The 13374-nt window shown below is 46.7% G+C and overlaps 1 protein-coding gene and 1 long non-coding RNA gene across 2 annotated transcripts; both read left to right on the forward strand.

Moving 5' to 3' along the window:
- Positions 1-2897: 2897 nt before the first annotated feature.
- LOC101768986 lies at positions 2898-3730 on the forward strand. The gene is made up of 3 exons (XR_215343.3): positions 2898-3039; positions 3319-3399; positions 3514-3730. It is a non-coding gene; the product is annotated as an uncharacterized LOC101768986 (long non-coding RNA).
- A 5403-nt stretch (positions 3731-9133) lies between these two features.
- LOC101783018 (non-lysosomal glucosylceramidase) lies at positions 9134-12931 on the forward strand. The gene is made up of 11 exons (XM_022827557.1): positions 9134-9495; positions 9877-9890; positions 9979-10048; positions 10138-10385; positions 10531-10634; positions 10746-10799; positions 10901-10956; positions 11063-11101; positions 11196-11344; positions 11424-11755; positions 11873-12931. Exons 1-10 carry the CDS (start codon positions 9134-9136, stop codon positions 11564-11566), a joined length of 1239 nt encoding a protein of 412 aa, XP_022683292.1. The 3' UTR covers positions 11567-11755; positions 11873-12931.
- Positions 12932-13374: the final 443 nt, after the last annotated feature.

Genomic DNA, 13374 nt, shown 5'->3' on the forward strand with positions numbered 1-13374 from the left:
TTTTAGTAAGCTCTTTTGGCAAAATGTGAGTCAGCCAGTACACTAAACAGCTTTTATGCAGTTCCAGAAAAGCTATTATATTGGTTAGTCGGGTTAGTCTTGCTGAGTACCCTGTACTCAGGGTTATCCCTCGTTGCTATTTCAGAGCCACAGCAGGAGTCCACAGAGGAGCAGGAGTCCACAGAGGAGGAAGCCCCGAAGAACTAGGGTATTTTTACGAGTCTCGTAATACCCTAGAAATAAAACTTAGATGCATACCTTTCACCTGGACCGGTTTATGTTTTAAACTCTTAGAACCAATCTAACCTGCACTATTAAGTTTGTTTCAAACTATGGTCTGTAATAATTCGTACCTCAGTATGTATGTAAAAATGTAATGTTTGTTGATGCCTTCCCATCGTGGAAGCAATCCTGGTGTATGGCTATGGGACACGTCGTGGATTTTTTTCGAGGAGTCCTATGGACACTCGACGGACTACCGGACTTATGCTGTTTTAAGTACGCTTCTGATAATTGCTGTTCCGACAACGATTAGGCGCATTTAAACCAGTTTAAGTTGGGCGGTTCCGCCACAATAGTTACCATGGATGAGGAGCTTGCAGGGGAGCCTTTGCAGTCATCAGAGCACTGAAGGTTAGTGGAGAGGCATGTGAGAATGTTTTCATGTTTTGGTGTCTTGCATACTGCAGTGCCCTATGTTTTTGAAATGGGCGAAAGTACAAGTTAAGAAATGTTGGTTGTCTTGGCAAACCTGAGCATTGGCGAGTGCCAAGTCATACCCTTTTTGTGCGTGTGTGATCTCTTTGCACATTTTTAGCTGATGCGGCCTGTTCGCTTCAGATTATAAGCCGGCTGAAAAGCTGAAACGGCTGATTTGTTGTGAGAGGAAAATACTGTTTGTTGGCTGATAAGCCGGCTGAATAAGCTGAAGCGAACAGGCCCATGTGATAGATTGAGTGAGCATGTGGCTTCCCTCCAATTTTCTGTTCATGGTCATAGGAGCTGCGGGATTTTATATTTATATATGTCTCTGGCTACCAAATGTTTGGTGGTGTTTTACTATTGATGATTGGGGTAGTTCTCTCTTCATGATCCTTTGATCTATCTTTATGCCTCAGGTGATTTTATTTTTTATTTTTTTGCAGTAATCATCACATGAACGAAGTCTGAAAGAAGGATGGTTACTTTGGTTTATTTTGGCCTGCAGAATTTAGTTCTTGTTATGTGCGTTCAAATTGAGTTATATTACAGTAATGTTTGTACTGATAACTATTTGGTTTTCTAGCAGCGATGTACTGTTATGTTTCCTTTCCTGGGTTTATGATGCTCACTACATACGTCCGTTTAACAGATTGGTCGGCATTGCCATTTGGCAAATGAATGCCATTTCAGTCGATCTCAATTTTCATGGCAGTGATTTCTCAATTTAAGAATAGCCTTTCTCTCTCTAACCAATCTGTTTCGTTATTTAGTGTGTAGATTTCTCTTTACCAAAATTGCATTGATTTTGCATAAAGGTGAATTGTGCTCTGCACTACCTTTTTCAGGATGTTATAAAGAATATCATGTTATTTCAGGTGGAATTGTAACATATGAGGTTTGCATTTTTTTCAGCAAAAAATGGTGCCATATGAAATTTAGCACTTTGCCAGATTGCTACTAAAGGTGGAATTGTAAAATATGAGGTTTGTACATTCAGAAGGTGGAAGCTAATAGAGATACTTCTATGTAAAGTAGGAATATTTTCTCAAGCTCTTAATTTCAAGGTTTCAGGTATTATGATTGGATTGTGAAATTTGTAGACCTCTTGTCTACTTGCAGATGCATTGTCTGAAACTCTGAAATCCGTAAATCATTTCGTGGATGAGACCTTGCTACTTCGCCCCTGCCTTGGTGATGAGATTCTGGGGTTATTAGTCTAAACTGTTCGATGGACGGACCCAAATTTTCAATTAAAGCTGCAAAAACTAGCATAACATCTCTATGTAAGTTGACAATAGATATATGTTAGCTTCAGTTGCTTATTGGCTTACGACCCTAACTATGTCCAATCTTCAGGACAAGTTTTGAGTCAGGTTATAAAGGTGGAGGTGTACAAACGATTGCAAATACATCCTGAGTATATTTACCTCACTCGAGGTGCTACTTTTGTGGTGATCATTAATAACTTGTTGTCTCCTAAAAATTTATGCCCGCTATATATACACCCCGTCAAGTTTTTATGTTCTTCTGGGGATGGCTCTGCTAGCAGCCTGGCATGCTGTTGCTAGATCATTGTCATTTTAGTTATACTTTTGTGAAGAGAATTATGGGTCCTGAGTTTTATCTTCCTCAGCTTTTTGTTAAAGGTGGCCCAAAAACTGGAGTTCACATTGAGTACTTAACCCTGAACATGAAAATTGTAAAAGTTCAAAATGCTACTTGGAAGCAGTCTGCAAAGGCTGTGGGGAACTCTGTAAGTCGACCTGAGATCATTTACTCCTAATTCTTAGATCTTGATCAGTTATGCAATATGCATTCAATGTATGGAGCTATTGCACTATGTAGACTGTACGTGCTGCTATTTTGGCAAATGGAGGTACCAGTCTGTCAAGCTTTTGGAAGAGTCGAAGTGGATATCCCAGTGGCTATGATACTGAATACTCAAAATGACCACCGTTACTTTGGTTGTAGCATGCCAATCGATCCTTGTCTGCCTAAGGTGTACTTGATCCCTATTTGCTATCTGCTTATCTGCACATGTTTGTCATTTTTTTAACTTGACAATGCTTTGGGGAGATCTATTTTCCTTCTATGAAACTTGCCAAAGTAACAGTTAGATGATAGCAGATAAGAAGGTCAGAATTCATAATACTCAACTACTTTACTTGCATATAAAGTTAATCTGCGCTAAAAAGTTTAGGTTGTGATATTCCAATCAGCTAGATATTGGTAGTATAGAGTACAGACTTGGCCAAGGGCTATATTCAGAAGGAAAAAAAATTATCCGTGGTTTTCCATTGGCAGTAGCAATTCTTTTATCAATAACATGATTGGAAGGTATGGCATGGAGCACAAATATTGAATTTCCAGTGAATTGCTTTTGTGTAGAGCACAATTGACTCTTGACTGCCCTTACTTTTTACTGAAGTAGGGCTTTTATTTGGTGCCCTATCTTTAGTTTAGTTCAGGTGTGCTCTCATAGACTTAGCTAGAGATCATTGGATAAGCTTCCCTACCTCCATCACTTTCTCTTTGTTCAAACACATAATGAAACATCATTTAGCAAACCTGATAGTAATAAGTGCCTCCTAATATGTTATTTCATTCTTGTGACAGGTCTGCTGGGAAAATAAAAGTTTCGATTTTAGATACTTGTGACTTCTTGCTACCTGGCACAACTTATAACTTTATTAGTAAGTATCAATGTTGTTAAATAGTAAGTAAATTATTCTCCTTGTAATTTTAACTTTGTCAAATTGGTTGAGTTATTGTCATAATGATCCAAACCATATGCTTTCTTTTTCAAGGTAGTGCTCTAGATTCTGCTGGTGGTGGCATTGGGTCCATGATAAGGTAGATGAAACTTTTCATTACTACATTGGTGTCAAAATTCTGAAATACACCACCAGGTCCTCATACTGACTGTTTATGTGAACAAACTGTCTAAGATCTTGGAGTGAGTCAATGATTACACTGCATTGATCATTGAACAATTCTTAAAATACATCTACAGTAGAGGCAATACTTTCAACAGGTTGGAGAGCATACCAGTGTATGTTGGTGCCGAGAGTGGAATCCAAATTTGCTGGTGATTTAGGAAGATGTTGTCATCTTTTGTCAGAGGAAGCACGTTGTAGCGGAGCCGATCCTATTAGCACAACGAAACTATGGTGGAATTATGGGGAGCAAACTTTAGTTTTACTCAATCAGAACTATGAAGATTGGAGAATAGGATAAGTGTGATACATTTGTCTCATGTGCAAGGTAACTTTCCTAATATCATGTGCAACCGAAAGTGATGCTGGAGCTTAAGCCATCTGCTCCAGCCAGAGATGTTTTTTATTACTTACTTACCTTTCTATTTTACAATTATTGGTGTAGGGAATCAAAAGGTTTCAAATAAATATGCTGGACCTTTCTATTTTGGCGCACATTTTTTTTCCTGTAGCTAGGCACAATGACATCATTTGATCTCTTATAGATCAGCACAATGTTCATCACTGAACAGCAAGGGTAAAAAATTATATGTTTTCTTGTGCATAGGGATGAATATGAGATGTCATATATGCTTCATCTATAAAATAAGATGTATTGGTGTGTGATGTATGTTTTGGACCGCCATACGTCAGTAACATAATGAAGTGTAATTAAAATTATATACTGAATTTGTTTCTTCCGGTAAGATAGAATATGAATTGCCCGTAGCAACGCACGGGCACGATCCTAGTACTTCACTTAAGAAGCACCATGAACCGTCAGCAATTTCAAGAAAATCCATTCTCTATCTTAATCGCCACCAAACTGATGAATGGAGAGGGTGGATGCAGGTTGGTGATCTTACTTGACTTATTTAGTTGTTTCAGTAGTATGATTTTTAGCTATCTATATCACCATGGATTTGAAAAGAGACTTGAGCGTGATGGCATGTCAAATGCACTGTTGTATTTTTTTTTTGGTTGTGTTTTGGCTGCAGGAGTAGTCTAATTATTCAATCTGCAATTCCAGGTCTTATTTCTGATGTAGCACTATTCAAAAATTTTATTTCTTTTTTGTGAGTTTGCATTATTTGACTATGAACCTCACTCTGTTTTACCTAGCTGTTGGGATCTTAGGGTACCTGGTTATATTCATGCCATCACAACACTACCAAAGATCATTGCAAGCATGATGTTTCCAGATTACGTTTCTAAAAGTCCACTGCCAATGTTATTACTGAATTTCATTGGTTTGCACCTCGATCGCCATATCCTTCTTATTCTTTTGGCTTGGGGTTTCACTTTTTCAGAATTGGAGTAAGATGCCTAATCCATGAGGTTGTGGAAGGATGCCAGCGCGTACTCCACCGCACCGACGAACGTGAGGTTCGCGGGCGGAGCTTGCGCTTGAGATCTATATAGAAGAGCTAGGCTGCGTCTCGAAGACCCTACGGTAGCTGAACCATAGGGTCCCAGAACTCACTCTCCGGGGGAGTGGGGCCTCCCCCGAGAGCTGGGTAAAGATGTTGGCCAGCGCATAAAAGGTGCACTAGTAGGCCTCAGCTCGGGGTCTGCCCCGAGGTGTACGTCGATCGGACACACTAGGGCACCGCCATCAATGCGCAACGTGGTGGGGCCGTCACTTGGCAGTACCCCCTCCAGCTCAGGCTGGATGGGGAGCCCCTCTTCAAGGAGGTGCAGGTGACCTAGCTGGTCAGCGATGAAGTCCAAGCTTTCGAAACGGAATGCCTGGGCTGGAAGAAAATTTGGGAGGAGATGCAACTTGCCCCAGCGTTGACAGCGAACTCGAGGCTTCCGAAGCGAATTGTGGCGGATTCACTTCGGATCTACTTGGTTAAACATGATTTAGCCGCCTGATATGCGATGCTCATGCCTAAGCCGAGTAAACACGAAGTGCCGTCGGATTTTCCTCCGATTTAACCACTTGAACAGGACCCTTTTAGCAGACTCACACGAAGGTGAGCGGTTCCAGAGAGTACAACAAGTCCACCGAGTTAACAAATTAACCACTGAATTTAGTTGCGAAATGAACATCAGAGTTTTACAGGATTTCGGAAAACAACAGAAGGTAAAACACTAGCGGAAGCAATCGTCGGGGTCGAACGTCCTGGTGAGGCCAGCCGGGACATCACTGATCCCTCTCCTCGCCGTCCGAGGAGGAATCCCACTCGACCGTCCAACCCGGAGGGAGCTGGGGCGGCCAAGTGGCAGCAGGAGAAGGGTCGGGGGCAGCAACTTCACCTGAAAAACAGGAGCCACAACAAGGCTGAGCTACTAAGCTCAACAAGACTTAATCGGCAGGAGTAAAACTACTCCACCATTCTAGACATGCAGGGCTTTTTGGCTGAGAAGTTTGTTTGCCAAAAGCACTAAGTAAACCCTATTTTCAAGTTTTAGCTCCGATTCTAAGTTCTTTAACCAGTCTAGGTTTTGCAACATATTCTAAGCAATCATAGAGCCAAACAAGGTATGTATATCAACAAATCCATGTCATCATCAGATTCCTCATTTACTCAGGGTGACATAGCGATCAACCAATCTCAAACTGTGAGAGGCAGACGAATCGATTCGAGTTCTTTAACCATGCATGGTGAACCTAGCCTCACGACATCCGCGCACCCGGAGGTTGCTTCCTGTGTCGGCCTTCCCCATCAATCCCCTAACCCGTGTCGGGCCCATTTCCTTTGGTGCAAGGTTCCACAGACCCGGCCTCTGCCGTTCTGTGACCACGCATGCCACCACGTGCGACATCCAGCAGGGGAAACTCCGTTCCAAGAACAATGGGGCGACCGCTCACGTCTAGGTTCAATCCGGTACTAGGCTTCCTCATCCCATACTAAGTATGAGGCTAGTACTTTCAAACACTTGATCACGAACACCACCACTGTCGGGCCTTAGCAAGTTTTCATAGACAGACGGAGCAACCATCCGACCACCAAAGAGTTACCCAAACCCTGGCCCCGTCCATCGTCCTTATAGTTATAACAGAAGGGTAGGCATCCAACTCCTATAACTCACGAGTGACAGGGAATCACTCAGCTTTTACCGTCTCCTAATTAAGCAAGCAGCTACTCGGTCCAACAGCTAGTGCTCAGATCATAGGAAACTAGGTCATGCATCTAGGGTTGCAAACAACTCCTATACGTAAATGCACAAGCATGTTTCAAGGAAGGCATGCGCAAGTTTGGAAAATAACGCAGGGTTTTCATGCAACCGGGGCTTGCCTTCGAGCAAAGAGGAAGAGAACTGCTCGACTTCGGGGGCGGCTTCGGCTTCTGGGAGCAGGAGCTCAGCTACAGCTTCGTCTTCTGGCGCCGGGTGTAGCTCGTAGAAGCCGTCGGCGAGGCACAGCTCTACACGAATGCAATGCAAGAGTTAGCATAGACGGTTATTTCAACAGCAACACTTGCTCGCCTGAGCCCAGAAACTCGCGACAAAGAGCAGGAGGGTGGGGAGGTTCAAAGGAGCTGGTGGAGATCAAGAGGTGAGGGTTGGAAAGGAACTTGTGATCTGATCCTTGAACTAGAGGATGTGGTATACTAGGGATCCTCAGACGCAAGCGCTGAAGGGTTCCTAAGTTTTACACATACACCCTCGGGTTGAAGAAAAAGATCACAGACGAGCCCTTGGGCGAGGCGGATAAGGGTCGGCGGAACAGATAGGGTCGGGCGAGACGGAACCGGGGTCGGGCGGATAAGAGGGGTCGGGCGAAGCGGACTGGGGTCGACATCTTACCTTCTTCCTACAAGGAAAGCTTGGGGTCGGGAAGAAGTAGACTTGGGAGGAGGGACTAAGGCTTTGAACAACGGCTAAGACCGGCAGTGCTCCGGCGGCGGCGGTGCTTCTTGTGGATCACAAGTGAGCTTTTACGCAGCACGGAGGAGCAAGCGGCTGGGTGGCTTGGAGAAAACGGAGGGGAGCTGAGAGGAGAGTTCCTCAAGAACTTTAGGGTGTGGTGCTAGGAGCTTGAGCAGGGAGCAAGAGAGGTGGCGGAAGGCAACAATGGCGGAGGGAACTCCGGCGGGCTTGCGCATTCCCTTTTATAGCGGCTGGGACGGGGAAGGGAAGCGGCGCGGGAGAGAGAGAAGGTGAGCGGCGCGAAGGCCGGGGAAGAAGCAATGGAGTGCTCTGCCTGGGCGGCGATTGAGCGACGGGGGCGGTGGTGCAGGACTTCGGAGATGACGCCAGCGGTCATTGGGTTCTGGCGTCAGGGCGGCGCAGGAGCGGGTATGCCGGTGGTTGAGATTTGGCGGAGGCGGGCGTCGCCGTGCGGAAGATTTGATGGACGCGACCGGGTTAACGGCGCTAGAATCGAGGGCGCACAGGTGAAAAGACATGCAGCCGCGGGCGCGCGGGCGAGCGCAGAGCAACAGATTGTCGGGCGGCTTCTGACAGGGCGGGGAAAGGAGCTGTCGCTGCCGTGGTCGGGGTTGGCGAAGGAGGAATCGTCGGGTAGCGAAGACCAGGCAGCGCGACTGTGTTCGAAGTGACGGAAAAGACGGGCGACATCGGGCTCTGCAGCCGGGATCTGGCGATGTGATGATGGGCGCGGGAGGTGAGGTGCTTCAGAAAGTTTGCAGAGGGGCTTTCGCTGCCATTGGGGAAGGGGGCGCGAGAATCCATTCGGCCGCGGGTCAGAGACGAGGCTGAGCGGCGGGCGTCGGAGAAGATGAGCCACGCGGCGGGGAGACTCTGAAGCGAGCATGCAACTCGAGTGCACCTGTCGCGGAAGATCTGGGGGAAAAAGATCTCGCGGGTCCACTGGTCAGATAGAACGGACGTTTGGGAAAGACTTAGAAGGATCCGACGGTGGGCTGGTTTTGGCGGGTTCGGAACCGAAGCAAGGCGGGGAGGGGTCGGGTCTCAGGGGTTGGGACCGGTCGAAAGGTTGAACTTTCAGGCGCGGTAAACTAGACAGATGATCAGGGGCTAGGATAAAGATCAACCTGGGAGATTTGGGGCTGGTCGTCACACGAATGGTGTCGCCTTGGACGGCGCTGCTGTCGGCGCTAAGACCGAAGGAGGTTATTGAAAGCTAGTAAGGAATGAGCGACTGCTCCTACCTGACGCGCCAACTGTCGAATCTGCCACCGCCGCCGCCGTCCTCTTCCCCCCTCCTCTGACCTGACCCCATTTGGGGATCGAGTCGTATTGGCAAATGGGCTCGGTCTAGACCTGGCCTGTCCCAGCTCATAAGAGAAATTCCCCATTCGGATTGATTTTAGAGATGAAATAGAATACGAATAAAATCACTGTTCATGCTCAATAATTCTTTAATTCATCAGAGATAACAAACCTCTACATCAACGAAACCCTCACAGATCTCTCATAGAACAACACACCTCATCGAAGGCTCTACATCAACGAAACCCCTCACAACTCTCTCCTAAAACAGATTCCTCTTAACGCAACGCGTCTGGTCGAAGGCTTCAATCATGCCTGATGGTGTAGGTGCTGTCCAAGATGCGGCGGCCCAGTTCCACGAGATCGTCGATAAAGAAGCGGAGGTCATCGAAGCAGAGGCTGACGTGTGGAGTAGCTGGGAGTGCGAGGGCGTTGTTGAGGTAGGCCGCGCCACGGTTGGCGAAGATGACGATGTTGGTGTGGCAGGTTCCCCCGGCAGCAGTTCCCCCCTCCTTCAACTCGTGGACGTAGCGGCACAGGACCTCGAGGCGTGGGCGGTTGGTGGGGTGAGCTCCGGAAGCAGGATCGACAGCAGGCGAGAGAGAGAATGTTGGGAGTCCCAGATCAAGGAGTGGCAGAGGCCGATCCTGCAAGACGAAAGGCTGCCTGAATGGTGAGAATTCAGTCAGATTAATTTCATGACAAAACTGACAGTGCAGCATGAGCATTTTGGTTTGGTCTGAAACACTGAACATTTTGGTTTCAGGTGTTCTCAGCCTTTTTATGTACAAGTCCTAAAGAAGCTAAGTTCAATATTTGTATAGGCACAAAATCAGCTATATATGTTACCTGCCGTGGTGAAGTATAAAGTTTGTCTACTTCTCTATGAAATATAAGTTTGTCTACAGTTAATTGAAGGTTAGATGACTCATGATGGACAGTTTGTTCAAACCATTTCCATTTATCAGTGCAGGAAGCATAGGGAGAAGCTACAGAGGGTACTTTCAGCAATTTCAGATATTCCCAGTGACAAATGAAGAGAAACCTATCTTAGCAAATCAGTTTTCAGTAATCATTTTACAACTCTATTCATGATTCGAAATACTCATTTGCACTTAACTGTAAACAACTTCTTAGCTGCTATTCTCTTACCTAGGCATTTATTTCGCGCCCGAATGGAAGAAGTACTCCACGGTGTTGTCTGCGCCGACTGCGGATCTCCTCAGGTGAGCATTGAAATCCTAACATGTTTGTATATGTGCATCTAAACAGGCAAGACATCATGGTCAAGAATTGTGTGAATTTAATTTTACAGGGGAGTGGGTAAAGCCAGTATTGGATCTTGGGACTGGAAGCTGAAGGAGGACAAATGCACTTACCACGCCCTGTTTCCAAGATCATGGATAGGTTTTTTTTCGAGAATACTTAGGAGAGCTGCCCACCTTTATATTAAGAAGAAAAAGAAATATTATAACGCGGGCCATCCGGGCACACGCACACGGTTTTTTGGCATAAGAACGCTACATTGGAAAACGAATACAAGATCATGGACAGTATATGATGGTAAATTACTCCCAGCACTTCAGTTTCAGATTAGGAATTTTAACTAAAAGCAACAATTCCATCATAGCTACAAAAAATATGTAAATTAGTTGAAGATGTTATTTGTGCACATCATAATAGTCGTCATCTGAAAATTCCAATGCAGGTGAGCCTGACCCTGAAGTCAAGATCGCCTGCCATCAGATATCGCCCTTCGTCCCTCACAATTACGAAGAGAGCAGCTTCCCTGCTGCGGTTTTCACGTTTACGGTAAAATCTGTTTTAATTCCCCTTTTTGTTCTTTCTACAAATGTCGGCTCAAATCGTGTTGCAACTTGTTTATCATCACTGCATGCTGACGCTCTGACGCCTGCATTTCAGGTGCACAACTCTGGGAGCGCACCTGCAGATGTGACGCTGCTCTTCACCTGGGCTGTAAGTGCAGACTGCAGACCCCACACCTTGCTTGTTCTTCAGTACAAAGGGACTAAAATCTTTGATGAAAATAGCTTACCTTTGATTCGATAATCTTGTAGAATTCAGTTGGTGGGAAATCAGAACTGACCGGGAATCATCGCAACTCAAAAATGAAGTAATGGACATGCCATTGTGTTTTATTCTCATGCGGTACTGTAGGAGCAAGCATCCACACTGCCTTCTTACTTGTTGCAACTGTGTTCTTCTTGCATGTTTTGCAGAGATCGGGACGGTGTCAGTGGCGTTCTCCTGCATCACAGGTGGTGTTTGATCTTCCATGGCATCTGACCTATGCTTTTTCACTTCTGTTGGTGGTGACTGACGCTTGAGATGACACCGACGCTAATGGTGCAGGGCGGCCGGCGGGCACCCTCCGGTGACGTTCGCGATCGCATCCCAGGAAACGGACGGCGTCGGTGTCAGCGTCTGCCCGTCGTTCACGATGGGCCCGTCCAGCTCCGGCGGCTTCACGGCGACCCGACATGTGGGACCAGATCAAGAAGGTGGAAACATCCATCCATCTCTGAACTCTGAATTACGTCATCTGAATCTCTGACACTTCGAACCCGTTTGCTGCAACAGCACGGCTCGTTCGGGCACGCCGACGGCGGCGGCGTCGAAGCCCGGGTCCTCCGTCGGTGCGGCGGTGGCGGCGTCGATGGCCTTGCCGGCGGGGGCGAGGCGGGTGGTGTCCTTGTCGCTGGCCTGGGCGTGCCCCGACGTGAAGTTCGCCGCCGGCACGACGTACCACAGGTGCGTGCGCCGCCGCGTTTGGCTGACCGGCCATGCAGTGACGTACCAGTGGCTTGTGACTGACATGGCATGGCGTTGTGGCTGGGGCAAGAGGTACACCAAGTTCTACGGCGTCGATGGCGACGCAGCTGCAGAGCAACTGGCTCATGATGCTCTTCTTGGTGAGCTTCGTGACTGAACGAACCTTCGTGCAATAAAGAGATATGATCAAAAGGATTTCATTTTATTTGACAAATCCATTTTTTTATGGCGACTGACCCAAGAAATGGATGCGACAGATGGACATCCTCCGAAGAAGGCCGGCTTCGGTTCATCCGGGCCGTTCTCCCTCGACACGCCCCGCGTTGCAGATGGCGGTGGCGGCAGCGCAGTGGACGGCGAAGACGGCGAGGTTGGTGCGGCAGCTTCCCCCTGCAGCAGCTCCACGCTCCTTCAAGTCCTGGTTGTAGCGGTACATCGCCTCGAGCAGCGGGCGGTTGGTGGGGTGCTCCCGTAGTTTCGGCAGCACGATCGACATCAGCAGGGACAGGATATTGACAGAATCCTCCACCTTCCTCACAGCTTTCGAGTTGCTGATGACCCAGAGCTCCTCCCCCACCTGGTACCCTTCCTGCAGCTCAGCGGCGTCGCGGGGGCTAAGACTCTGCACGATGCGCACGCTGGAATGGATGACCACCTGGTCGAACGGCTCGTTCAGGCTCGACACTTGCACTGCCATGGCTTCCCCTCTCTCCCTCGCTCCCTGCTTTCTCTTCTACGGGTAGATCTGCTGCCTTCGCTTTGCTGTGACGCCGACGTGGCATCGATCTCCTAATATTTAATAAAAGACTTGTTGACACCGGTTTTTGACGCGTGCCAAAGTTGGTGTCAAAAGAGAAAGAAGAATGGCCTATACAGATGAGCCAGGAGCTATGATTGAAGGAAGCGGCCGATGAAGCTTCAGTGATACGGCCGACCGGCCAATGATAAGACCGGCTGATGAAAGGTCAAAACAGTTCGGCTGAGATGAGCCTAATGGGTCAGAGAGGTGAAAGAGTACTGAAGCGTGAGTACGAAGTTGGATAGTTATTGTAGGGTTTGTGTCCGACTCCTAATCTAGTTTGTTTGTTTAGATTAGCTGCTTTAAATTAGAGATATTGTCGAAGTTGGATAGTTATTGTAGGGTTTGTGTCCGACTCCTAGTTTGTTTGTTTAGATTATTTGCTTTAAATTAGAGATATTGCCGAGTCATAGTCGAATAAGACTTGTTGTAAAGGGTATAAATAGAGACTCTGAGGCTTGTAACAGATACACACATCAATACAAATCAATCTACTATTCTTGTAATTTACTTTCAAGTCAGCGACTTTTCCAAGTTTTCTGGTTCTTTCTGGTTCTTTCACGAGTTCGTGTAAGTCGGCAGGGCTGCATCGCTTCGATCTCCGGCCAATCTGTAAGTTCCACGTTTCGAGTAATATGTAAGTTTTGACTTTGGGCGCATCGCTGTCGTCTCATTTATGTTTATTCACCAGTTATCGATACTAGCTAGAATCATAGGTTTTGCCTGTAGTTTTAACTTCTATCACCAGTTATCCAACTCAAAGTACGTCCGATCGGCTACTCACTCTATTTCATTATCATACAACCGATCAGATCAATCTCGAGTGTTGTTGCGGTAGATTTGTTTAGGTTGCATTACTTGTTTCCTCAATGATCTATTACAAATACATCGGCCGAACCGGCCGACCGCTACAGTATCCTATCGGCAGACCCTACCGATACGTTTTACAGGGTAGATCGG

This window comes from Setaria italica, chromosome VI, assembly GCF_000263155.2.
Source record: "Setaria italica strain Yugu1 chromosome VI, Setaria_italica_v2.0, whole genome shotgun sequence".
NCBI classification, from domain to species: domain Eukaryota; kingdom Viridiplantae; phylum Streptophyta; class Magnoliopsida; order Poales; family Poaceae; genus Setaria; species Setaria italica.